Raw genomic sequence first — 27404 nt, 5'->3', positions numbered from 1 at the left:
CCTGAAATTTAAGTTTGTTGCTGAGTATTTCTTTTTTCCGTGTCTCTTGACTTTCCAAATGTCAACAGCATTAGCAATACAGCAGCTATCTTTCTGCAGTTTGTCCAAGGCTACAGAACTAGCATATCTTCTACATTTCTCTTCAGTCAGATTAGTCAACATAGGACTAAAGGATAGCTGCTGTGAAAAGCTATGCACTTGACACTTGAATTTTTGTTCAGTTTGTTATAGCTTTTGCTGCTGCTACTTTTACTTTTAAGTATTCTTAATACTTTTAAGTATTCTGGGGTACCAGTTGTTTCTATAAGGTTGACAACCCCATCTTTTGTTGCCACACAAGCATAAATTATTGGCTCTTCCTATATGAAGACCCAGATTAAAGAATTTCTTGTCAATGTTTTTTGCACGCTGCTCAGTTTTCTTCTCGTACACTGTATCCAGCAACCTTTCAGTAATGTCTGCTCTGCCGAGTGGAGCCTTCATCTTAATATTGAAGCATGTCATTGAAAAGTTTATTCCGAACAAGATGAAAGGGAGAATTTGTTGCATAAATGAACTGAGCAGTCTATGGGGTCTTGATGGACTAGCTGGTCCTGATTACAAACTCATCCATGATTTTACTGGATGTTGAAGAGAAGGTGTTTTTGTTGTTGTTGTTGTTGGTTTTTTTTAATATAGGTAATTTATTGTCTGATGTATGTTCAGTTGCAGCACTGCTGGTGCTACCAGCAGATGGCTCTGAAGTTGTAGACATTCAGATGATGGATGTTTTTAACTCCTTATGTATAAGTGAATCCTGAAATAAAATGGTAAAAAAAAGTTACTCTCACTATTATTCAGTGCCTTGCTTTAAAAAAAAAAAAAAAAAAAAAATTGTAAATGAAAGATTCTTCCTATTGCAGCTGTTTGTACCACTGTTTAAATGATAGTTTATTCTAAACCCAGTTGTATAGTGAAAATAAATCATAAGGATTATCTACATCTATTTAAATGCTTATCTCAAACATGCCAGACAGCTTGAAAAAAAATGTAATGTTAAAATTAATAAATGCCTAATAAAACTACTTTTAAACAGAAAATCTTCACCTACTATATTTGATTATATTGAGCAATAAAAAATCATTTCAGAAGTGCAGCGGTAACAGTAAAAATTTAATTGATAAATACTCCCACAACTAACATGTCAATTATATTTTAAACACAAACATTTTGAAATTCATAAGTAATCCACCCAAAACACAAACTTATGACCGCAATCTAAGTTATCGTTCACTAGCATAGTAAGATCTCATAGGCAGTCCATAGACTAGTGCAAAAATAAGTTTACTAACCACGTAATCCTGATTGTTCAGACATGTCTACATCATCATCTTCAAAGTCTTTGCTTTCTGAGGATTATTTTTCATGTTTCATTCTGGCAACCGGGCCTTACATCTTCTCGTTGTATTGTTTGCATTTGGCACATGTTCGGTTTTTTTTTTTTATCCAGAGGTACAGGAATTTCTTGGAAATATTCCCAAATAGGGCCTTCTTTATGACCTGCATGCATGGCAGTTTTTGCTCCAGTTACCAGTTGTTGAAATCAACAATGGAGGCTGCACTCTGAAGAATGTTCTCTCTTCTTCCCCCAGTGTCGTGCTTCTGCACCCGTGTTGCTCCTTTCTGGTTGCACACTCTGCTCCTTCTCCCTTGTTACAGAACTTCCCAGAAAAACAAAAGAACTAACAACAATCCAAGACTTCTGCTTGTGTAACTCATATGCGTTTGCACTGTAGTATTCGATTTGGTTGGAGACAGAGAGAGAGGCAGTTGAGAAATTAATGGATTTCTGTTTGTTTGTATTGCTGTCTGTGCACACATACAGAGAGACAGAGCAAGGCAATTTACTTGAAGTGCCCAAAACTATCCAGAAGCAAGGGCTAGTAGTTACAGGGTAGATCAGTGTTATTCCATGAGCTGCAGAGTAAGTTTCCTTGGAGGGTGGAGTCAAAATGTTTATAATTTAAGAATTGAGCCAATCAGAACTCCCATTAAAGTCAATGATAGCACTCCTATTGACTTTAGTTGTGTAAGTTCAGGCTATTAGTGTGTCTTTCCCCTTAATGTAAAAGCAGACTCCATATTTATCATGAGAGAAGAATGCCAAAATCTGAGTACGACTATGTAGATCCTGGAGGAAAAAAATTGCTTGTATAACTTCCATAGCTACAAAGTACTGACTTAAGCCTGGATTTTACAAACACTGATACATGTGACTAAAGTTATTTATTAAAGTCAAGGGTGATTGTCACAGAAGACTACTTGTCTGATTAAAGTTATACATTATGGATAAGTGGTTTCTGGATTGAGTCTTTAGCTGCATAATCCGATAGAATCAGCTCAGCTTCCAAAAAATCCGAAGGAAATATGAAATATTGGATAAGTATATTTCTAATTCTTTAAACATACTGTAGATGTTTCTCTTAGTTTGAAAGTTTCTTTTTATTTTTAAACTGCAAAAAGAAAATCAATTTCATATGTAGATTAAAAGACTTACCGTATATACTCGTTCATAAGCCGAATTTTTTTTAGTAAAAAAGGGAAGCACCAGAGAAGGGGGTCAGCTTATGAACGAGTATAGAGAGGGAGAGATGGGATACAGCCCCTCCCCCCAACAGAGGGAGCAAGGAGAGGCAGCACAGCCAGAAGGGAAGAGGCGGGGCTAGAATTTCTCCGCTTCTGGCCATGCTGCTCTCCCCCCAGCCTTTGAAGCAGCTGCAACTCTGGGGCTGGCAGGCTGTAGCTGTGCTACTCGGCTCTGCCCCCCAGAGCAGGCTGTGGCCGCGCCGCCCGGCCCAGCCCGCTGGAAGATGCTGCAGCCGCCCTGCCCAGCCTGTCGGAGCAGCTCAGCCAGGCCAGAGACATCCTCCCCAGATAAGGTGGGAAGGGATGGGATTGGGAGTGTTTGGGGGTCCTGGTCTGGGGTGGGGTCATGTGGGGGGTGGCCACAGGGGTTACTCCACTGACCCCCAGCTTCTCCCCCACCCCAAAAAATTTCCCCACCAGTTGCTGTCCTGACCTGTCAGGGTAAGCAGCTGGCACGCCGGGACACTTTGTTTACTTAGGTTTACCTCCGTGCCTGCGGACACTCGAGGTAAACAAACCATCTCAGCCCACTAGCGGCTTATCCTCATGGCCTGGGAGCCAAAGTTTGCTGAGCCCTGAATTATAGGGTCGGCTTATGAACGGGTCATAAAAATTTTTCCATTTTTACTTATCCATCTTGGAGGGGGGGGGGGGTTGGCTTATAAATGAACCGGCTTATGATCGAGTGTATACGATAATTAAAGGGCTTTTTAACTCCTGTTCCATGCTCACCCAGAATTCCAATTGATGTCAGTGGGACTTCCGAATGCAGAGCAGCTGCAGGATTGAGTCCAAAGCCATATAAAAATCTGTTAAAATGTGTTTAAGTGGTATAGATTGTATAGTGTTAAGTATTATTATTTACTGGATTTTGTTTTTTAAAAAAGTAAATCTAGTAAACATAAAAGCAACACTTATGTTTGGGTTTATTGATTCTTGATAATGATGCCATTTGAAATGTATACCCTCTTTCTATTTTGATTTCTTAATGGGTAATTCCGAGTTCATAAGAGGTTGCTTGCTTAAATTTCATACTTGGAGTTCAGTTTTTATAAACTGGGGCTCAAAAAGTAGTTTAATCTTTGTCCATATTTGCAGACCTCTGTTTAACATGCAAATCTGCACAAAGCAATATCAAAACATGTTAATATCCGTATCCAACACAATGGATCAGATCCTGAGCTGTTGTAAATTGATGAAGCTTAGGATCTGGCCCCATATGTGGTAATATATATGGAACTGGCTTAGAAGAGATTCTCTCTCCTCCTCTTAGGATACTAACCCATAAACTGGTCTGGTCCAGTACTTGACTGGGCTGAGCCACAAACTTTACCAGAATAGAACAATGTCTTTAATCTAAGTGAAGTTCAATAGGATCTGTGTGTGGAGTGCTCAGAAACCTTAGTGTACCTCGCTACCAAGAGCATCCACCATCATAGAAGGAAGAATCAGGAGACAAGATAGTACACCTCTACCCCGATATAACGCTGTCCTCGGGAGCCAAAAAATCTTACCGCGTTATAGGTGAAACCGCATTATATCGAACTTGCTTTGATCCGCCGGAGTGCGCAGCCCCGTCCCCCCGGAGCACTGCTTTACCGTATTAGATCCGAATTCGTGTTTTATCGGGTTGCGTTATATTGGGGTAGAGGTGTATTAAATATACAAGATCATAGGCAATGGAAACTTTTTTTAAGGAGGGATGAACAGGACTGAGAAAAGAACTGAACCAAACCTTATCACTGTAAGCAACACAGTATATTAAACAAAACTCCTATACCTGGGGCTCGGAATATCCCATCCAGGAATGTTATTTTCTCCAGAACCTGGTATTTAAACAAGTTCGGACACAGACTCCCTTATGTACAGAACAAATATTTACAGTCCCAGCGGAAGTCCAAACCTCCAGGTTGAACCTGGCCAGTTGAAAGAAGAGAGTACAAAATCTTCACCAAGGTTTGATGGGTTATATAATTACTGGGTGTTTATTTAAAATGTATTACTCCATTTGGATTTGCTCCAGGGCAGCCTTATTTGCAGAGCTCCAAATTGCGGAAGGGGAGAATTAGGCCAAAAACGGATTTCCTCCTCCTGTCCCACTGCTTAAAGAGATCAAAGGTCAGGAAGTGAGTTGCAGACCTTGCATGGGATTTCCAGACCCCTAAAAGTGTGAGGATCCCAAGAGGTTATTGCTTTGCATGTGCTTAATGTCAGCCATGATTTTCTGTTTTACTAATTTGTACAACTCTTTACAGATGAGTTTAAGCCAGAGAATCAAATTGGACTTGGTTTAATTGTACTCCCTGCTGTGATTTTAGTGCCATGTCAGTACTTTCTGCTTCAGATAGGTGAGGATTCATTTATTTACTGTCTCATTAAAAGCTTCTCAATCTACTATTAGAAACAAAATTTTTTTTTTTACTATAACATGATGTTTGTCATTCATAAATAGGCACGGTGACAGTGTGCTGGGGTCCTGGTCTTCCTAATGTCCTGTGAACAAGGGGATAGTCTGAGATCATCTGGTTTAAGTGCTGAAGAAAAGAACTGAATTGGCTGCTTGGGAGATGTAGCTGGGGGTAGAATGTCTTTGGGTAGCTCAGATTCCTCATCCAGGGTCATAGGATTGGATTGAATTACAACCTGGGGGGATTTTTTGTTTAGTTTTCCACTTACGTTGTTTCCTTTTTATTGTGTACCTCATCCTTTAAGGGAAAGCCCTACCTCTTTGGCTCAGGATTTCTTTAGTCATCACACAAGCTGGCCAGGACTAGGATTCAGAAGATCCTGGTTCCTAGTCCAGTTTGGGTCACAAACCTCACATGTTTTCTTTTGTTGTCCTTTCAAAAGCTACAGTAGAATATTTGTTTTTTCCCTCCCAGTTTATGAGAATAATCTATCATTTGCAATTGGTGTGGTAATTCTGGAATCACTTGGTTATTTGATTGCTGTCATTGGATTTGGCCTGTGCATTACAGGTAAGCATTATACCTTCTTTTAAAAGAAAATATACTTAATTTTAGCAATTTGGTGTAACAATGAGAGTCTCTTGCACAAAATACTTTTTTGTATCTGTTCTTTTTACCTTTGTCTATACCTAGTGGGAACAGTTTACTTGCACATTAACACTGGAATATTTTGTAAAATGGCTTTTCTGCTTCATGATTTAGCAATAGAATTGTTATAAATGTATTCTAGGACTGCTGTGTTACTACTGTTGTATCTGGTGAAGGAAAAATAGCCTAAAGGCATTATGTTACATATTATAGTTTCACTAGTATGACTATCCAGCATGGCTGCATCCTGCAAGCAGTTGCCTAAAAAAAGGATTGCTTTAATTTACTACTTATTTTGCAACACTGCATACCCTAGAGAGTCACCTACAACCAGCATTGACCCTCATTACTGTGTTGTTTTGATTGTTCCACAATCTTAAAAAGAACACACACGTGCACAGACAGGGCCGGCTCCAGGCACCAGCCGAGCAAGCTCGTGCTTGGGGTGGCAGATTGTACGAGGCGGCATTCGGCCCAATCCTAGGGTGGCATGGCCGCTTTTTTTTTTTTTTTGTTCCGCTCTGGCCGCCCTGTAGTGGGCGGCGGTGTGGAGGAAGGGAGCGCCCTGCAGCAAGCCCGTCAGGGCAGCCCGCATCCTTCCCTCCCAGCCGACCGCGGCACAGAGGCAGAATCCATATCTGATGTTTAAATGAATAAATCAGTAGCGTGCATTGTCAAACCTTTGCTTTTGCTGTGTAGGTTTTAACTGTATTGTTGAGGCAAATGAATCACAGGAGCTTCAGCAAGAATGCGAATTCATTAAACAGTAAACTCAGAAGAATGCTTGCATTGTACTGATTAACGTTTGGCTTTTATTTTCTAGTAGGCCAGCAAAAAATTGAAGCTTTTTTCTTCAAGAGTAAAACACAGAGCGAAGTAATCTCAGAAGAAAGAGAGGGAAAATTTAGGGCTGGCCAACCTTGGCAGTGTGTTTGGGAATCCACAGATATCTGATTTTTATCAGCAGACCATTTTTGCGGCTCCCAGATCTACTGTCTCTTGTAGATGTCTTGAAGTGACTTATCCTAGAAAGCATAAATGTGAATTTGACTTGAGAGAATTATGCCTCTGTTCTACTAAATGCACCATGTTAAGAAACAGTTTCAAAAACTTTTCTTGAAAATGGTGTCAAGTAGCATTACTGTTTTGGCCAGTGTGAACAGGGTGTAACTATTTTTAAATGGTGGTTGGGGGTTGAGAAGAAAAGTTATGGAGAGTTTTCAATAACTGATCTTCTTTAAAAAGGAAAAAATATACCATCTCTGCACTGGCCTCAAAAACTGTTTACAAATAGCTTCAAGAATTTGTTTTCAAAAAGTATGTTAACTTGGATTTTTTTTAATTACCTAATTAAAAAAAAACCCTGCTTCTGATAGAGCATCCTTTAAATACTATCTTGACTTTAAAAATATCACAAACAAAAAGCTCCTTTGAGAAAAATAAGGATTTTCTGTTGCTTTGTTTTTCAAAGGGTCTTTTAGCAAAGGAAAAACTGACTATAGAGGTGAAAGAGTCAATCTGACTATACACTATGATCCTATCTTGCCAACACTTACACAAATACATGAAGTTAAGCATGTAGGTGTTTGCAGAATCATGGCCTAAATGCTTTCAAATGCAACAATTAAATAAACTGATAACTTTTTTGCTAATCTTTTTCATTTATCGTAATCTTAGGTGGTGGTTTTATTATAGTAGGAGCAACATTTTCAAACAGAAGTGATATTTTCCCAAATTGATGGTGTCCCTTTCACAGTACCCATTTACAGCATAAGACAGCATAATTTGTGTATATTTCTGAATGTTATGTTCAACATCTTTTTTAAAAATTCAACATTTAAATATTTCAGTAGAAATTAGAGACCTTGAGTCTAAGCCTATGCCTAGCTTTGAGCAGATGAGTAGCCCTACTGAAGTCAAATTTAAATTCTTTTCTTAACTGGGGCTGGGGTGAGTGGGCATTTTGGTGGGGGATTAGGTTAGATTTTAACTGCCAAGTTCTCCTCTCAGCTCTATCGATGTGAATTTGGGGAATATTTTTGAGCCACTCCAGATTTAGACTTGTGTAATGGAGAGCAGAATTTGGCCCAAAACGTTTGCTATGTACTTAATTATGTCTCTCACCAAAATTATTTTTCATTGTATTAAATTTGCGCAGTATTGCAAATAGGGAGTAGAAGTTCTAATCAAAAGGAGAAAAACACTGAATAATTAAAAATGCCCTTAGAATGCAACAGATTACTATAATTTTATATGTTAAATAACATTTCAAAAATTACAAGGATTTTTTTTGCATATTGTTAAAATAGGTAAATTAGACTATTGTCCCTTACTAGCTGAAAATGAATGCTCATGCTATAAACAGAAAAAATTCAGTGAGAAATTACATCTTATATGTTCCTTTACCTGCTTAAAATAAAATAAGTGTTTAATTTGTTTTCAACAGCATGCCGTCCAAAAAATGGTGCTGTTGTGATTGCTGGCTTAGCCATTATGGCTCTTATTGCACTTGTTGGCCTAATTTATGCGATTCTTTCGGGTAAGTAGAACCTCATATTTTTTATTACATTTTTTCTGGTGTTTTAATCTGAATGTTCAGAAGAACTGTTCCCTGAATTCACTTTTTTTGGAGGTGAATATAATTGTATTTAAAAATAGCATGCGATCTGATAAGTTACGTTGTTTTAAAAAAATACAGGTCTCTCAATTCCAGACACCAGTTTCCTTTTCTCCACTGATCTATGACCTATTCCCCTCCCTCATGTGAACCTTCCTCCCCAAAAACCCTTTTTCTTGAGGAGTGGGGACAACATCTGGTAGATATTTTGTGAAGGGAACTCCTGGAGTAAGCAATGTGGCCCACTTATGCTTTTTCAAAGCTAAACTTCTGGGAAAGTCTCTGGCCAGCAAGATAACTCTAGAATTGGTTTTACTAACATAGCCTGATTTGTATTTGTCTCATTGCATGAATTGGTCTCCTCAACCAGTACTGGTATCAGAATAAAGTAATCAGAAAAGTATATAATCTAATGATATGCTTTTGGAATATACAATAAATACCTGTAAAAAACAAACTTCTTTAGGAAGTAGACCCAAGGAGGTGACCAAAAAGTGAGTAGGTAAAATGATCCAGGCAGAGGGAAACTTAAATGCAGAAGGAAAATTGAGGTAGGTGGAAGGGACTAGTTTGGGAGAAAAACTTTTTTTATTCATGTGTATTAGATGTAGTTATGGGAAAATTCTGCTTCTGGATATGTGCAGACTGGAAGTTGTGGGGCTCATATGTAATATGTTTTTTATTTTGCATGTGACTTGGTTTTTGGGATAAATACTGTATGGCTATATGTGATTATTGAAATGTTTATTATATTCAGATGGTAATTTAGTTTAATAGCAAGGCTGCTAGGAAACTAGCAGGAAGGCATCCCAGTGACTCTAGATAAACCACTTCCCCATAAGCAAGGTGGAAGTCATTAAGTGACATTGCTTGAGCTGTGAACTAGGAAGATACTACTTCCAGGCTCCAGCCAAAGTTACAAGACTTGTTTTGCTCAGGCTAGAAGCCAAAACGGTTCAAAAGGACACTAAACTGTTAAAAGTTATTCTCTAGAGGAGGAGGCAGTTGCCAGGCAGCTGTTTGTTGAGAGAAGACTGACAGAGACCGTCATTCTGCACAATGGTCTGAAGAAGCAAACATGCCTGGCCCATTAACATAGGGTGGTGGGGATTAGGGTAAAACAGAAAGACACGTAGCCCTTTGTTGTGTTAAAATTCTTGATTCTTATATTATACTGGTAAGATTAAACAATGGTTTGATCTGGTCACCTGCTAAGATTAAACAATGGTTTGATCTGGTCACCTGTATTAACCATTGGTCACAAGCTCTCAAAATGAAGACTTGCAGATGCTGAACTCCCTTGGACCTGTTGAGTTATCATGGTTCATACCCAAGGTACTCTACTCTGGACCTGGCCTAACAATAGGAGAATCAGAGAATTCCATCCCAGGAGGTGTAAAGGCATGGAGCTTGACACCTGAGGGGGTGAACTGAGAGAGACCAGAAGAGGCAACAGAGTAACCCTAACACAACTTCCGTTGATTTTGATGGGCACTGTGCATATCTCAGGGCAGAGTTTGGCTTTCGTGCAACATGCTAATGATCTAAACTATTTAGCTTCACTTTTGTGGTTTTTATATCACCAGATTATGCTGCTACAGTCTTATTAGATATGGTTTTGGAAGGTAGGGAGCAGATTTTATTACAGTGAAATCCCATTGCAAGATCAGTATTCATGTGATAGATTTTTTTATGTGGTGAGCTGGACAAACAAATAGCAAATGTATCATTGTTGAAACAATAGCTCCCAACACAAGAGTGCTATAGTAACAATAATAATGCTCTTGTGTAATGCTTTTCATTCATGATCTCAAAGTGCTTTAGCTGAATTAATACACGGAGCACATGTGCTAGGAACATTTATCCCCTCTTCAGAAGAGTGATGCAGTATTCTAGAATTTATAAATCGCACAAAGTAGTTTGGGATAACCAAAGATGTGATTCCTTCTAACTGTTGTTGCTTTCCTCCAACTTTTGTCTTTTTCTTCAGTTAAATGTTGAATTCTTTTATGTAGCTAATAACGTGCTCATTTTTATGTTCTGTAATATTTTTAGGTTACAGCAAGAAAGAACAACCAACAAGGGTAAGCTTAAAAATAATAAATTTGGGGTAATTAGGCTCAGTATCTCATTACCATACCTCATCTTTCACCACTAGTTTGAATTCAGACCAGACTGGTAGCAAGCAAAAGTCACTGCTATATGGTAGCTGTTCAGTAGTCTGTGTTAATTGAATTGGTGGGCTTAGTCCAGTTCCTGATTATCTACTTCCAGATATCTGTAATTGGTCCCCTTGCTGGCTAACTTATCTGACAGGCCAAGGATTTGAATGGAAACAGAGCTACCCTATCCAACTCGAGTTGGAAGGACCATTGGGTAGTCAGGCTGTCTAAGGAAGCTTGCTGTTCCACTGACCATGCTGAATATTTTGTGTGGCTGTATGGATACCTTCAGTTGACAGTGCACCCTTTGTTGACACTAATAGACGTGTAAACATTTAATAAACAAGATTTCAGTCTGTCTTTAATAAATTATTCCTCCACACACACACTCCAATTATTTTTTCTTTGTTGCAGTCTCTTTCACACTGAAGGTCTAACACTTTTTTGGGTTCCCAGCTACACAAATGCTATATCCTTTATAATTTTCTTTACAATGCCCCTAATATTGAAGAGGCCATCTGAAAGCAGAGTGGCTTTTATCTTTAGGTCATGCAGAATAAGTGTATGTTTTTGAATCTTTCTAAGGAAAATAATCCTCGTTTTGCAGCCTGCCTCTTTTTTTTTTTTTTTAATAAATATACTAGGTGCAATTGCCTCCTAAAATTGTGAATTGTGGTTACCCTGTTTTCCAAAGGGTAATCAAATGCAAACTGGCCCTTTTTACAACTGCAGAATCCGTATAATTTTGGATGTCTAATTACTGGATGGACTTGTGGCTAGGTGCCCCAACATTTGGCACTGGATGATTCCAAAGAGAGACAGATTGATTGTTTTGTGGGTACAGTAAAGTACACAGGAGTCTAGAGGCCCAATGAAATTCTGGTCTGAAAATCAGGGTTAGGATTGCTTGCCTCCATCAAGAGAAATTCAGCACATATTGCTGTGGGTTAAAGGGGTTTATAAAAAGATGTGCAGTTGCCTTTAAAATTAAAAGGTTTTTTTAATTCTTTAAAACCGAAGGGCTATGGTAACCTTGCACTCAGAGGCCTGTGATTTATTTTTATTAGGGGCACATCTCTAAAATAACTCTTGACACTTTCTTGAAGCCCAGGGGGAAAGGGTGTGTATTTGAGACTGTCAATCTTAATCAATTTCCTTTTAAAATCTATCAAGTTTCCTGTTTGTCCATATTACTTTGCTTCTGGTTAGTTCCCTACTAGATAAAATTTGGGATGTCTCCTGTAGAGCTATTAACTCGTACTTTTTAATCTTGGTGCTGTTTGCTTCCTGCGCCAGTGATCATATTGAGAAAAGTCGTTGCTGCTTCACTTACAAGTAGTGTGTCTCATTGTGTATCTCTTGCCACCTCTACACATTTCACTAGGAAAATGAGATTCCTGATCTGGTTGGAGATAACATGACGAGAGTGCAATTATTGGTGGATTTATTTTTCATAGCCGTAGTTACTAATCTTCAGCTTCTTTCATTTTTGTAGAATCACTACTTACTGTATATGTCAATTAGAGTAATTTAACTGTGGCGAGCCAAAAATAGATGTGAAGGCTTTTTTTTATACATATATAAATATTTTTAAATATTTTACAGAAAGCTGTAGAAGAACCACTTAATGGTAGGTGGTAACCAAAATCTTATATTTTTACTTAAGGGATTATACAAAGCCTTTTAGAGATGGGTCACAATTTTGGTTAGCACTGAGTGCTGTTGCTTTGGGTAAGGTGTCTCAAATTATCCAGCTCCCTGAGCCACTAAGAGTTTGATGTATCGCTGTTGTGTGATGCCTGCAACTCTGGGCATAAGGGAGTGTTGTGTACTGTCTACACCTGCTAGCCATTGATTTCTGACTGCTTTAGAACAAAAGTAGCATCACAATTGGAACAATATCCCTGTCTGCTTTGCGAAAAGGCCACGCCTTACTGAGGAAAAGGGATGCTCCTCCAGGAAGGCTGTTGTTGAGCCAGTCTTCTTTATGAGGTGCATTTAAGTGGGATAAGGGACTTTCACAGTCAGATAAGGCAAAATCTCACTCCTCTTCCCTGTGATCTCTTGGGTTTGGGAAGACCCATGGTGGTGGAGTAAAACAATATGGGAAGGAAACACTGTTAATGCCTGGTGTGGGGGATTTTTACAGTGGAAGAAGGGTGGCCCTGAAACCTGTCTTCCTTAGGCTGTTCAGAAATTCATTAATTGGCATACTGGGAAGTAGTGATATCTCAACACCTATTTTAAAACTAATCAGAATACGAATCATGTAACATTTCTAATTATTTGCTTGGCTAATTACTAATCCTCTGCTTGACTTTTAAAGATGCAAAAGGAGTGATGTTAGAATGATGGTGAGTCAAATGTTACCTGCTGCTGTAGATTTTGACCAGTTAATTAACGTTTACTCTGGGATTTTAAAATTAAAAATCACCTGTACCAAGGATGCTGCTAATATATGATGCAGCATAGGATACAGATCGCATGAAGGGTGCAATCTTTAAGTTCTTCTTCGAGTGCTTGCTCATATCCATTCCATTAGGTGTGCGCGCGCCGCGTGCACGATCGTCGGAGAATTTTCTACCCTAGCAACACCGGCGGGTCGGCTGTGGAGCCCCGTAGAGTGGCGCCTTCATGGCGCTGAATATATACCCCAGCCGACCCGGCGCCCCCTCAGTTCCTTCTTACCACCCCTGACGGTCGTTGGAACTGTGGAGCGCGGCATAGCTGTTCTCCACTCTCCCTAGCTTATTTAGTCATTCACAGTTATAGTTATAGTTCTAGTTGTTTATAGTTAAATAGTTGGTTTTTTCACTTGTTACTAGTTGTTATATAGTTCAAGGGGATTAAGGGGGTTGTCTCCCCCTTTTTCCCCCGCCCGCGTGGCCGGGCTCATGCCCAAGGCTCCCGGCTTCAAGCAGTGCGCCTCCTGCGCTAAGCCTATGCCAACGAGCGACCCACACGACTCGTGTCTGAAGTGCCTGGGAGAGTCCCATCAAACAGATAAGTGCAAGATCTGTAAGGCCTTCAGACCAAGGACCAAGAAGGAGCGGGACTTTCGGCTCCGGCAACTCCTTATGGAGGCGGCACTTAGCCCGGACGCTCCATCAGCGCGTCAGGCCCCGGCACCTGGCACCTCGGTGCGCAGTGCCCCGGCGGCACCCACTATTCCGACCACGCGAGTGGCGTCGGACAAGCCTCCACGGCACCGGACCTCGTCGGCACCGCAAGCACAGCAAGTGCCTCGGCGCCGTTCATTATCCCCGGGACATAAAAAAGCCCATAAGACGGGGATCTCCGTGCCGAAGACGCCGGCTCCCCCAGTGCCGGGGGTAGAGCCGCGTCCGCCTGTGGAGCACCGGAAACAGGTGCCTCCAGCACCGTCGACTCCGGCTCCGAGGCCGTTGAGTCCGGTGCAGACAGGGTCTCCACCGAGACCGGCGGTGATACAGTGCCTCCCGTCGACCCCAGAGACCTTCGCGACGGCGAGAGACTTGATCGCTCTCACGGAGCCGGCACCGCCCCAACCACCGGCACCGCCTGCACCGTTGACTCGTCCGGTCCAGTCTAGGGGGAAACCTGCCTTGATGCGCCCTCCATCGCAGGGGCTGGAACCACGGCACCGGTCCAGGTCCTGAAGCAGGTCCCCACGCCGCTCGCAGTCCCGGCGCCGGATATCACCTCGGCACCGGTCGTACTCGCGGCCAAGATCTTCGTCGCGGCACCGCTCTACGTCTCAGCACCGTTATGATCGTCGGCACCGATCAACATCGAGACGTAGTTCTCGGCACCACTACGATCGACGCTCGACGTCGAGAGGCCGCTCCCGGCACCGGGCCTACTCCAGGTCATCGTCGAGGTCCAGATCCGACTCCCGGCACCGGAGAGGTCATCGGCACCGATCGCGATCCCGGCACCGATCGCCGGCACCGCGTGGAGATAGAACATCTCCGGACCGGCACCGTGCGGCACCGCAGCCCACGGGATTCGTCTCGGCGCACTCGGCACCGCCATGGCCATCGAGATCGGTGTCTCGCTCCTCTGAGGACTTATCGAGATCGGCATACCCCCCTCAGGGGCAAGCCGAGGAGCAGGACATAGGCCATTGGCAGGAGGTAGCAGAGGACCCTGCTCATGGCCCATCTCACTGGTCGTTCTGGACCCCGTGGGTGTACCATCAGGCGCAAGGGGCTCCAATAACTTCGACCTCTCGCTCGGGCCACTCCGTTAGAAGGGCCCCGGAGTCCACCATCTCTCGGCCTCCGCCAGGGGGCATGGAGGCTTCCGTGTCCGCACCACCTGACGTCCTGGACCCAAGCGCAGGTGATGCTCCGGCCCAGGAGCAGGGAGACCAGGACCCTCCCTTGGATCCTTTACCACCGGAGGCATCTTCCTCTTCCTCTCCGGATGAGGCAGTGGCGGGCACATCGTGCACAGGTCCACCCCCAATAGATCTTCGGGCTCACCAGGACCTCCTACGTAGGGTGGCCCATAATATGGACCTGCAGGCGGAGGAGATAGTGGAGGTGCAGGACCCCATCGTAAATATCCTCGCGGCGGATGCCCCATCGCGAGTGGCGTTACCCCTGATCCGCACGATCCAGGCGAATGCAAGTACGATATGGCAAACTCCTGCCTCTATCCCACCCACAGCGAGAGGAGTGGAAAGAAAGTACTTTGTCCCCTCCAAAGACTACGAGTACTTGTATACCCACCCCCAGCCGTGTTCACTGGTGGTGGCATCAGTGAATGCAAGGGAGCGCCACGGTCAACAGGCCGCAGCGCCCAAATCGAAGGAGGCTAAGCGCCTCGATTTGTTTGGCCGTAAAGTTTATTCAGCCGGAGGGCTGCAACTTAGAGTGGCTAACCAGCAGGCGCTCCTGAGCCGCTACAACTTTAACTCCTGGAACTCTATGGGGAAGTTCAAGGAATTGGTTCCCCAAGAGTCCAGGGAGGAGTTTGGGGCCTTGGTAGAGGAGGGTAAGAAGGTGGCTCGGACCTCCTTACAGGCCTCCTTGGACATAGCGGACTCGGCTGCGAGAACCCTGGCTTCGGGTATCGCTATGCGAAGGACCTCCTGGCTCCAAGTTTCGGGTTTGCCCCCGGAATTGCAACAAACCCTGCAGGATTTGCCCTTCGAAGGACGGGTTGTTCTCGGAGAAGACGGACTCTCGCCTGCAGAGCCTCAAGGACTCCAGGACAATCATGCGCTCCCTGGGGATGCATGTTGCGGGCCCTCAGCGCAGGCCATTTAGGCCTCAGCCTCAGCGCTTCTACCCCCCCCCCCCCCCACCTCGTCAGAGACAGGACTCGGCCCGGAGGCGCGGGCGAGGTGGTAGACGAAGGTGGACCGGCCCTCAACCCGGTCAGAACCAAGGGCCACCAAGACCACCCGCAGGCCCTAGGCAGAACTTTTGAAGGTGCGGTCGAGGACGGCGCCCCAGTCATCCCCCAGGATCCAGCCCCCTCCTTTCGGGATCGCCTCTCCCACTTCCACTGTGTTTGGTCCCTTATAACTTCGGACTGTTGGGTCCTTCGCACGGTGGAGAGGGGATACGCTATCCAGTTTTCTTCAATCCCCCCCTCCCACCCCCCTTCCCCGTCCCTCTTCAGAGACCCTTCTCACGAGCAACTTCTTATACAGGAGGTTTCCACGCTCCTTGCTATGGGGGCCATAGAGGAGGTTCCAGTAGAGTTAAGGGGCAGGGGATTTTATTCCCGTTACTTCCTGATCCCCAAGTCCAAAGGAGGTCTACGACCCATCTTGGACTTGCGCGGACTCAACAAATTCGTAGTAAAGTTGAAGTTCCGCATGGTCTCTTTGGGGGCCATTATCCCTTCCCTCGATCCTGGAGACTGGTTCGCCGCCCTCGACATGAAAGACGCATACTTTCATATTGCAATTTACCCGCCTCACAGACGCTTCCTGCGATTCGTGGTAGGCAAGGTGCACTACCAATTTGCAGTCCTTCCCTTCGGCCTATCCTCGGCCCCAAGAGTGTTCATGAAATGTATGGCTGTCGTGGCAGCGTACCTTCGTCGGCAAGGGATACAGGTGTTCCCGTACCTAGACGACTGGCTGGTACGCGGTCGCACCAAAGAGCAAGTTCGAGCTCACGTCCACATAATAGTGCACACATTCAACGAGTTGGGCATCCTACTCAACAAGGACAAATCCACTCTAGAACCTACCCAGAGAATAGAATTCATCGGCGCAGTCCTAGACTCCAGACGTGCACAAGCCATCCTGCCAGACAACCGCTTTTGCACCATCACGAGCCTCATTCAAGGGCTCAAGGCCTTCCCAACTACCACGGTGAGGTCGTGCCTTACCCTGCTGGGTCACATGGCTTCCTGCACGTACGTAACCAGGCATGCCAGACTTAGGCTTCGCCCACTCCAGACCTGGGTGTCATCGATATACCGCCCACATCGGGACAGCCTGAACATGGTGGTCACGGTCCCGAACTCGGTCCTGACCTCCCTCACATGGTGGCTAGATCACAATGTGGTTTGCGAGGGGATGCCGTTTCACGCCCCACAACCCTCTCTGCACCTGGTCACAGACGCTTCATCTCTGGGTTGGGGCGCCCATCTCAACGAGCACTATACCCAGGGCCTGTGGACTGCACCTCAGCTAGCCCTGCACATCAATGTTCGGGAACTGATGGCGGTGCGCCTGGCGTGCCAGGCATTTCTCAATCTCCTACGTGGCCGCTGTGTGTTAGTTCTCATCGACAACACCACGGCCATGTTTTACATCAACAAGCAAGGAGGAGCACGTTCGTCAATTCTATGCCAAGAGGCCATTCGCCTGTGGGACTTCTGCATCGCCCACTCAATCCATCTCACGGCATCGTTCCTCCCTGGAGTCCAGAACACTTTAGCGGACCGACTCAGCAGGTCCTTTCGGACGCACGAGTGGTCTATCCGGCCGGACATCATACATTCCGTCTTCCAGAAGTGGGGGTTTCCCCAGATAGACCTGTTTGCATCTCGAGACAACAGGAAGTGCCACGTGTTCTGCTCCCTGCAAGGTCGAGCTCCGGGCTCCCTCTCGGATGCGTTTCTCCTTCCCTGGAAAGACCACCTGTTTTATGCCTTCCCTCCGTTTCCTCTGGTCCACAAGGTACTGCTCAAATTGCGCAGAGACCAGGCACAGGTAATTCTGGTCGCCCCAGCGTGGCCGAGACAACATTGGTACACCACACTGTTGGAACTCTCGGTTCAGACACCGATCCCGCTTCCATTATGTCCAGATCTCATCTCGCAGGACCACGGCCGGCTGCGTCACCCCGACCTGCAATCACTCCACCTTACGGCGTGGTTGCTCCATGGTTCACCCAGGCAGAGCAACAATGCTCGCACTCGGTCCAACAGATTCTGCTGAGCAGTAGGAAGCCTTCAACACGGACCACATACTTGGCCAAGTGGAAGCGGTTCTCCTGTTGGTGCGAACAACGAGCCACGTCCCCGTTACAGACACCTATTCCTCTTATATTGGAATATCTCCTCTCCCTAAAACAGCAAGGGTTGGCGATATCTTCAATTAGAGTTCACCTGGCCGCTATATCGGCCTTTCACCCAGGGGAACTCGCGTCCTCGGTATTCTCTAACCCGATGGTCGTTAGATTCCTCAAGGGCTTAGACCGGATGTACCCACAACAACGTCAGCCCGTTCCGACATGGGACCTCAACCTGGTTCTCTCCAAGCTCACAGGTCCTCCATTCGAGCCACTGGCCACCTGCTCACTTTTGTACCTATCCTGGAAGACAGCCTTCCTCGTAGCCATCACCTCAGCAAGGCGCGTTTCTGAACTCAGGGCGCTTACATCCGAGCCCCCTTACACGGTTTTCCATAAGGATAAAGTGCAGCTTCGTCCACATCCTGCCTTTCTCCCTAAGGTGGTTTCTCCTTTTCATATCAACCAGGATATATTTCTCCCGGTCTTTCATCCTAAACCGCATGCTACTCGCCAGGATCAACGTTTGCATTCTCTGGACGTACGCAGGGCCCTGGCTTTCTATATTGACCGCACAAGGCACTTTAGAAAGACGACGCAACTCTTCGTTGCAGTGGCCGACCGAATGAAAGGCTCACCGGTCTCCTCACAACGCCTATCCTCCTGGATTACGTCTTGCATCCGGACTTGCTATGACCTGGCAGGTGTCTCAGCACCGCACCTCACCGCTCACTCCACGAGGGCCCAAGCTTCCTCGACGGCTTTCCTGGCGCAAGTTCCGATCCAGGACATTTGTAGAGCTGCGGTTTGGTCATCAGTCCACACATTTACAGCTCACTATGCACTAGTGCAGCAGTCCAGGGACGATGCTGCCTTCGGATCAGCGGTTTTGCACACCGCAATGTCTCACTCCGACCCCACCACCTAAGTTGGGCTTGGGAGTCACCTAATGGAATGGATATGAGCAAGCACTCGAAGAAGAAAAGACGGTTACTCACCGTTGTAACTGTTGTTCTTCGAGATGTGTTGCTCATATTCATTCCAAACCCGTCCCCCTTCCCCACTGTCGGAGTAGCCGGCAAGAAGGAACTGAGGGGGCGCCGGGTCGGCTGGGGTATATATTCAGCGCCATGAAGGCGCCACTCTAGGGGGCTCCACAGCCGACCCGCCGGTGTTGCTAGGGTAGAAAATTCTCCGACGATCGTGCACGCGGCGCGCGCACACCTAATGGAATGGATATGAGCAACACATCTCGAAGAACAACAGTTACAACGGTGAGTAACCATCTTTTATATTGCATTATACTGGAATGTTATAGGTGATCTGAAGACAGATGCATTTGTATCCTTTTTTTACTGCTTTATGATGTATGGCATAAAGAAGGGCTGTGAAAGGTATATAGGATTGTTTAAATATTGGATTATTTCTGCTATTTTTTATCTTGGAAATAGCAGAAATGTCAAGTATTATAATCTTTGTTTAGCTGAAGTCTCCTTTGTAACAATCAGAGATGCAAACTGCAACCTCTCTTACCTCTTACCAAAAGGGCTAGAGGTATCGAATCATGACAAAAAAGAGCTCCCCACCCTCCCACCAGTTGTTAAGTGTGTGAATTAAATAGGTGTTAACAAAAAACACTTCCAGTTGATCAGGTACCACTTTGTGATGTCATAAGCTTCCTAATACTCCTATCATCTATAGAGTTTTCTAGTAAAAAGAGGGTAAACAAGAACTGAATTTATAATGTAAAAAACAAGCAGACTTCTTACTTTTTCCCCCTGGTTGCGAGGGAAAGGGTGTGTGTAGACCTTTGAGTCTCCTTTGTGGACTATAATGGGCCAAAAAGAGGAGACACACTTAATGATTTTCCTCTCTTTTGCTGATTATATTTAAAGGGACATTGCCAAGTAGTGTGGGCCCAACTTTTAGACTTTGAAGATTTTTCTTTTTAAAAACAGTATTTTTTCAAGAGTATACAAAGTGAAATGAAAAACTACTTCTGATTTTAAGCATTCTCCTGTTTTTTTGGAAACCCAAATCACTTTTTAACAGGAAATTTAGATCCAGAAAGGTGACTATGGACTATCCAAACAGAATGATGTTCAAGAAGTTAAATAAAAAATTATTAAAAGTCATTTTTAAATCTCTAGCAATTGTAATAATCAAATATGGGATTAGTAGTGCAAAGAATATCATGTATTAATTTGACAGTGTAATTTAAGGTTGTTAAATTTTCACTTGTAATTTGTTCTCAGGCTCGAACATGCAGATTATTCCTCTACTTAGAAATTATTTTATTTTTTTTATCTGACACTTGGTACAAAAACTTAATAGTATTTGGGGGGAATGCTATTGATTAAGTAACATTTCTATTTGTCAAATTTTTAAAAAAATTGTCTGACTTTTGACCAATTATAATTTTTAAAAAAATTAATATTTCACATTAAGATTTAATGGTGCATTTAATTTTCTGTTCACTGATGTATTTATTTGAAAAACTAGATTTGAAATGGTTACAGTATTTAACTTAAATACTAAGCTAGTCTGGTGGCCATATATTTTATCTGCTTTGACTGGTATTGCTACAGTTCTCCCAATACATTAGTTGCACACTGATAGCTTAATGACTACACACTGGTGAATCTAGCACTTTACCCAGTGTGGTCATGGTAGCAATTTGAGAATGTTTGCAGAAGCTGTGTTACCATGTGAACTTGCTTGTAGAGTGACAAAATTGCTTTAATACAGGTAATAGCTTTTTTTGTTTTAGTTTTATGAGGTACATATTTTAGCAAAGAAGTTTTGAGCTAAGGCAACCACCAAACATTTTAAGAAAGAAATGCACACCCCTACTAGAGGAGGATCTCCACAATTAAGTACTATCCTGAGTATATATGCTTAGACATTCCATAGTGTCTCTGCACTGTTTGACTTCGTCAAGTAGAGAATTCCCTTGGCTTTGTGGGTTCGTCACCCGTTTGTTATTGTTTTAATGGTCTGTGTTCTTATCTTACATGTAGACTACCTATTTTTCTCCTTATATTCCTCCTTCACGCTAGTATGTTATATTTCCTGCTCTCACGTACCACCCACATAAGTATTAGGAGACACTAACTCTACTTTCGCTGCCCCTGGAGACTGAGAAGGCCAGTTCAAGGAAACTGCCAGACCCTGAGCCTAGAGAGAACTCTAAATTATTAGATGGGGGTGGTTTCAACCAATTTTATCTTTGTGCAGAGCACAAATGGAACTAGAGGCAGCCAGTAAGATTATTGGCTGATGCTAATTTATTGATAATTTAATATTCCAGCTTATAAGTAAGTACAATGTACTGCTGAATTTCTGTAACTCATGGCTAAGCTGTTCTGATTCATCCAAGTACACATAAGGACTGCTTTCTAAACCAATAGGAATGCATCTGCTCATATGAGACAATGAATAACTTTACCAGCATCCCTTAAAGCGATAAAATATGTTAGTCATTTGGTATAACTGAAATAAAGACTGGGGGGCGGAAGGCTCTTTCATAGGAAGTATCTGTACTCCTGCTTTGGAAATCAACACTTTCTTTTCCCTCAGCAATGATCTAACACAAGAGCAGACCATTATACAATGTGAATTTCTGTCATCTACATTTTTTTAAATGTCAATAAGGTCAGACAGCAAAATGGGGTCAGTGCAACAACCTTTCACTTCTGAAGGCGAATTCTGCTTTGACAGACCATTTTAAATGAATTGTTCAATGTTTTCCTGGGCCCCCTTTTGTACAAATCAAAATTCTTCACTCCATATTTGTATAAGATACTGGGTGAAGACTTTTAAAAACACACAGGTTAGTTAGGCACCTTTAAAAAATCACCTCCTAGAGTAACTGGGGTTTTAAGGTCAAAACTGAAATACGGTCCCAAGCTGTGTTGAGCAATTATACAGTAGTTGTTTTTACTATACCAATACTATAGCCACCCATGCTTTTGAGTGAATTTGTCTACATTTTAGAAAAATTGTAAAGTTTGAATTTAGTTAGGCAGCACAAAGTGTAGGTGGTTGTGGGTGATGTTAATCAAAACAATCTTGAATAATAGTTTTGTTTTGTAATTTTCCAGCGAAACTAACTGGCGAGAGTGACAGAACCTGCTACAGAGGTGGTGATATGTGAAAAGAAATACATTTGTTTATACACCGTGGCCTTTGATGATGCACTAGTCAAAGAGAAGAAAATCAGGAACGTAGCTGTTTTGCACGTTTGGGGGGGGGGGGGGGGAAATGCTAAAATGATTTACATGTAATTTTATAGTCACAGCAGCGGTAGTTCCATTCAAGAGAGAGAGAGTTTTGTTGTTTTTTTCCTGGAGTGTGTGGGGAGGGGGAGGGAGAGAGCAGAAAATGCACTATTTATCGACCATGCAATTTCTTTATAGTGTCACTATTAGTGTACCCTTTCCAAAAAACATCAGTCATCACTTTGAAACTGGGCCAGGTCAGTGACCAAATGATACTAGCACTATGCTACTTGGACAGACCTTTGTGATAATTTAAACAAATTGGTATTGCATGTTTCTCTCCTGACTCACCCTCTCTCCCCTCAAATATTAAAAAAAAATCCACTGTCGCTACTATGAAGTTTAATATGATAAAGGTTGTAATTACATTTAGATTAGTGGGGTTTTGCGTGTGCATGGGCAAGATATGTTCATGCCTATATCGTATGAATAGGAAGTGGATGTTGTACAAATGTTACTCTTTCCACTTCCAGTGTATGTATTATAGAAAACAATGGCACTTACCACACTGAAAAAACCTGCATAAACAAAACCACGCCTTTTTTAATGATTACCCAAGTTCCCCCCATTCCCACATACTATAATAGTCTCCTTGTGTATATATAGTAGTTATGTGGTGTGCTTTGATTACTGATATTTTAGTCTGATGTTTTTTGTGCCTCTTGTTGTAGTCTTGATTAAATATTACTCACCCTGAGTCAAATTCAGTGCTACGGTTGTTGGGCACAACCCATTGATTTCATTGTTGAAGGGTACCCTACAATGTTCATATGGTACAGTCTGTGGTACCGAAACCAGTCTCAGGCTTTCTCCTTTGCAAACTGGCATTTAAGAACCTCTTGATGCTTTCAGAAAACGGAGAATAATCAAAGTTAGCAGCAAATCTGCATTTTAAATCTGCCTCCTTATTACCAAGAATATATGCATAAAAACATGAGCTATGTTAGTTCATGGGATCCTGCTGCTTATGCCTTAATTGAAATGGTCATCCTGACTTTGTGATATTGTCATTATATCATAAACAGAAGACTCTTTCAAACAGGGAATAAGTAAATTCAGCTTCTGAGCGTATTCAAGTTTTACATATAAAAATTTTTTAAAACCTAATTAGAATAATTTCTTCATCTTGTGTAGTCTGTGAGGCCTTGCTAACAGCTATACTTTGCTTTCTTACTAGTTACAGTGGGTGAACCCTCAATGTTCTCCTTTAACAATTTTTTGTGACTAGAGAGAGCCAGGGCCATGCTGCAGTTTGATATAGAGACCATGGAATTAACTGGGGGGATGGGGATATGATCCTACAGCCTATACTCACATGCATAGGCCCCATGTGAGGACTGCAGGATTGAGCACCTCAGCTAACCCACTTCACCCTAACAGAAGTCAATGGGATATTCACATGTGTAAATGTTAGGGAGTATAAGTTTGTATTTGCTTTGTAAGGCTCTATCCATATTGCTTTAATTTTTTAAAGGTATATGGTTTTGGAATGTGGTATAGCATCAGGGTATTCATAGAGAGTTGAAATCCATATATATTAGTCCTTTGGTTAAGCCTCCCCTATTAATCAAAATAGTCGAAGAAGGTATGGATCATTAATTAGAGGCAATCCAGGGACTTCCCTAACATTTATGCATGGGGCTCCTCATCTACACACCTGTAGTTACTGATATCCTCTAGTAGTTTATAGCAGCTCCACAAAGTAGCAGGCTTTGAAATTCTGTTTTGCCTTACTCTTAATATAGCTTTATAATCAACTGTCAGCAAACTGGAATTTAGCAGCCACTGTTGTTGTGAAGTCAAATTCCTTTAATAAAATATTACCAAAAAAATTCAGTACCCAATACTTGTCTATTAATCATACTGCTGTATGCAAAGCTCTGCTTTGGATTTCTCTTGAGCACTAGTTGAAAGTGGGTTAGTTAATTTCTTAGTCACTTAACACTACCTTCCCTCCAGTAAAAACCAAAGTTGTTTAAATGACTGATTCCAGTGTTTGTTTGTATATATATATAAAAACCATATTCTCATGATTTGGCATTTTGGATATCTGCAATCTTTACCCGAGTGTTGTTGTTTATGAATATAACTTTGTAAATATTGCACTATTATACTTAAAATAAAACCATATTAAACTGCTTGTGAGTCTTTATTCCTACCACAATTAACTACTGGTGTAACTGCTCTTTAAAGGCATAATTTCAGGAATTGTTAGCCACTGTGATGGAAAAGCAGGCCATGTAAGTTGTAAAAAACACTGTTGAATCAAGTTAAGTAATTCCAATATACCCTAACCAAACCTATTTTATATTGAAATCATCATAACTGGAAAGTTAGTAGCACTTTTATTTTAACAAATACTAATGTCTGAGCATTTGATACCACAGTCTCGTGTCCTTTAAACAGATTAAAATATTTAGCAAGGAAGTCTTAAGCCATTCCTGGGTAAGCAATTTAATTATCTTGTAGCTACAAAGACTTTTGCTGCAGAATTCATAGTGTACACTGTCCTGACCTCTGCACTGCTGGGAACTCAATGGCAAAGCTTTCAGGACCTGAAAGTAGATGGTGCTGAATGCTCACAACTATCATTAAAGTCATACTATGTTGCATACAATATTGAAATTGAACGGTGAACGCAATCATTCTGACATTATTGGGCCTCTCCCCCATCAGCCTGCTTAGAGCCAAAGGTCCGCATTTCTCAAAACAATCTGTGACTGGAGTCATGGGGGACCACATTGAGGTTATTCAGTTAGGGCAAACTGCAAAGAATGGGGCAGTCCGTTCCTAAAGCTGCTTCCATGATACCTTACTGGTTACACAGAAGCCAAAACCCAGTTTCCTTAAAAGCAGCCCAGCCTTTGGGGTCCCTCCCAGTCAGCCAAGTCAAATAACACTTCACTATCTTCATAAACTAGATCTGAGAAGCTCTTCTCTCATCAGAGAAACAGCCCAGTGGTATGGAAAGTAGCACTCATTTAACAACATCCAGCAACTTAACAGGCCAAATCATCATCTATGGGTAATACCTGTATACAGTGAAAATTTTAGGTCGTAAATTGTAACTGAAATTTATCCAGGACAGAAAGCTCTTTGCCATCATGTTAAAGTCTCAGAAGATTCAGCTGTCAGCACTGAGGACTTTAGTACTAGTTTCATTCCATTTTTAAACCTTTGCTGTCATTACTCAAATATCTTTTCTCAAGCTTTCGTGGCTCTTTCAAATTTCTCTCTTGATCCCTCCTTCCCTCCGTCTTCCTTACTTGCTTTAATCCAAACTGCCTATTTTTCCTTGTAACTTTCCTCTGAAGAAGCCTAAACCAAGGATACCAGCCTAGATAAACAATTGGTCTATGCTAGCATTGCAGTTTTGATAGAGGAAGGGAAGGTCTTCTACTGTGATAGACTGAAGTGGAATTTGGAAGAGCTAGATTCAGTTACCCCATCTGCCATGTGATTCATGTGCTGTCTGGGGGTAATCTTTCTGATGAGATTCTTCATCTCCAGGGTGGGTAACAACCCTTCCCTACCTCACAGGAGATCTGAGAGGATAAAATTTGAATTTGTCAAGTGTTACATTCCATGGGCATGAAGGCCATGTGTACAGCAGGACTTGGTCTTGGCTCATGCACTGTTCCACTTGCTCACTGAATTGTATAACCCAAAGTCAGGAGAAGCAAAGGTTCAACCATCCTTGTTAGTGCTGGAGTAGGCAAATTTAGTACTTTCTACTTTTAGAAAAGGTTGTATCTATTCCCCTTTGACTGGTTCCCGGGGATCAGTGTAATGGTCTAAACTGGAAGAGGTCTCGGTTCCCCTTTAGGTATCTTATAGAATGAGACAGTAAAACATCTTCATTTAAAAGATCCATCTGGTGTATACTACTTACCCCCACTAAATCCCACTGTAGGTTTTGAGTTCATGTCTTTACCTCTTTCCTTAGCTGTGTTTTTTTGTTTTTTACTTACAATGGTTGGCCAGAACCATGAAAGAACAGAGGCAATTTTCCCCAGACTGTTATATATGACCAGTTTAACTGATCTCAGTTTAGCATGAACAGAATCTCAAGGCTAAATTTACGCTTCAGTTACATGCACTTAACCCCCCCTTGAAGGTATTGGGAGTTATACATGAAGAACCAATGGCACAATTTGGCTTTTTACTGTATAGGGAAGCCCAATTTTTCTTTCTTCTGTTTGTTGGTTAAATTTACTCAAGAACAAAGCAGCAGACGTACACTCTGGTAATTCATCATGTCCCCATACAAAAATCAGCTGTTCAAAGAGATCTATTAAGGTGTTTCCTTTATCTCGTCAGGGTGCCAGTATAAGGTTGAGCACAACAGGGCGAGCGGGGAGTTGAATCAAAACTAAAGATGCTGTTCCTCCTCCACCATCTCTTGAGCTGCACAGAAAGGAGAGAATTCAGCCATTTAAAAAACGATCCAAAATAAATGATGAACTCCTTTTAGAACCCGCAAACATTTACTGCCAGGCTTATACATCTACCTCTGTGGGTTAATGAGAATATAAAAATGGGTAAAGGACAATTCTATCTGGCATGAATGGCAAATGAGGGTATAATCACATTTGGCTCAAGTCTGCCCTTGGCTATGCACACACAGCTCCGGCTGTAGATAATGAAAGCTGAACCCTTATTGTTTGAGGATGGAGTTGGATGGATTTGTTTGCCAAAGGGTCAATTAAATCCTTCCAAAACATGGAGAATTTAAGTATTAAAGTAGAACTAGCAATAGATGCAAATGCTGTGTCAGTACCATGGGAGGCTACCCCACCGGCTCTGCCTGAGGCCATGCCCATCAAAGCCCCGAGCCCGCCCCACTCCCACAGCCAGACGAACTCCCCAGGCTGGCCCGAACCACCCTGGTCACTGGTGGGACCAAGTTCCAGCTGAGCCCCTGCCAGCTTCAGGGAAGAGGGGCAGTGGGGTGGGAAATAGGTGGAGCCATAGCCCGGCCTTTGATACCCGCCGCCCATGGTCAGTACAATAATGAAACACCTTAGAGGCTTTCGTCAGACTAGAACGAATTATTGATATTAAAATAATGGAAAGTTTGCATCAAATGCTTTCAGGTTTCACAGTAGCAATGAGAATCTTAATGTTGTCCTAAAATGTATCTTGGAATTTGATGCAAGGCCAGAGATTTCACAGGCATCTTTTTGAATGATGTTGAAACA

At 42.9% G+C, this 27404-nt stretch overlaps 1 protein-coding gene across 4 annotated transcripts in view; it reads left to right on the top strand.

Moving 5' to 3' along the window:
- Positions 1–24341, top strand: part of CD47 (CD47 molecule) — a 49195-nt gene extending 24854 nt beyond the window's left edge. The window contains exons 5-11 of one of the 4 annotated variants that reach the window (XM_065588258.1): positions 4881–4973; positions 5508–5603; positions 8128–8220; positions 10354–10382; positions 12066–12090; positions 12787–12814; positions 22027–24341. In XM_065588258.1, coding sequence (XP_065444330.1) covers positions 4881–4973; positions 5508–5603; positions 8128–8220; positions 10354–10382; positions 12066–12090; positions 12787–12812 — 362 coding nt within the window. In that variant the 3' untranslated portion in view covers positions 12813–12814; positions 22027–24341. The remainder of the gene's footprint in view (positions 1–4880; positions 4974–5507; positions 5604–8127; positions 8221–10353; positions 10383–12065; positions 12091–12786; positions 12815–22026) is intronic. The other 3 variants (XM_065588264.1, XM_065588252.1, XM_065588268.1) reach the window with 3 other exon arrangements.
- Positions 24342–27404: the final 3063 nt, after the last annotated feature.

This window comes from Chrysemys picta, chromosome 1 (genome assembly GCF_011386835.1).
Source record: "Chrysemys picta bellii isolate R12L10 chromosome 1, ASM1138683v2, whole genome shotgun sequence".
NCBI classification, from domain to species: domain Eukaryota; kingdom Metazoa; phylum Chordata; order Testudines; family Emydidae; genus Chrysemys; species Chrysemys picta.
The sequence above is the reverse complement of the archived record's forward strand: the minus strand, read 5'-3'. Positions and strand labels throughout refer to the sequence as shown.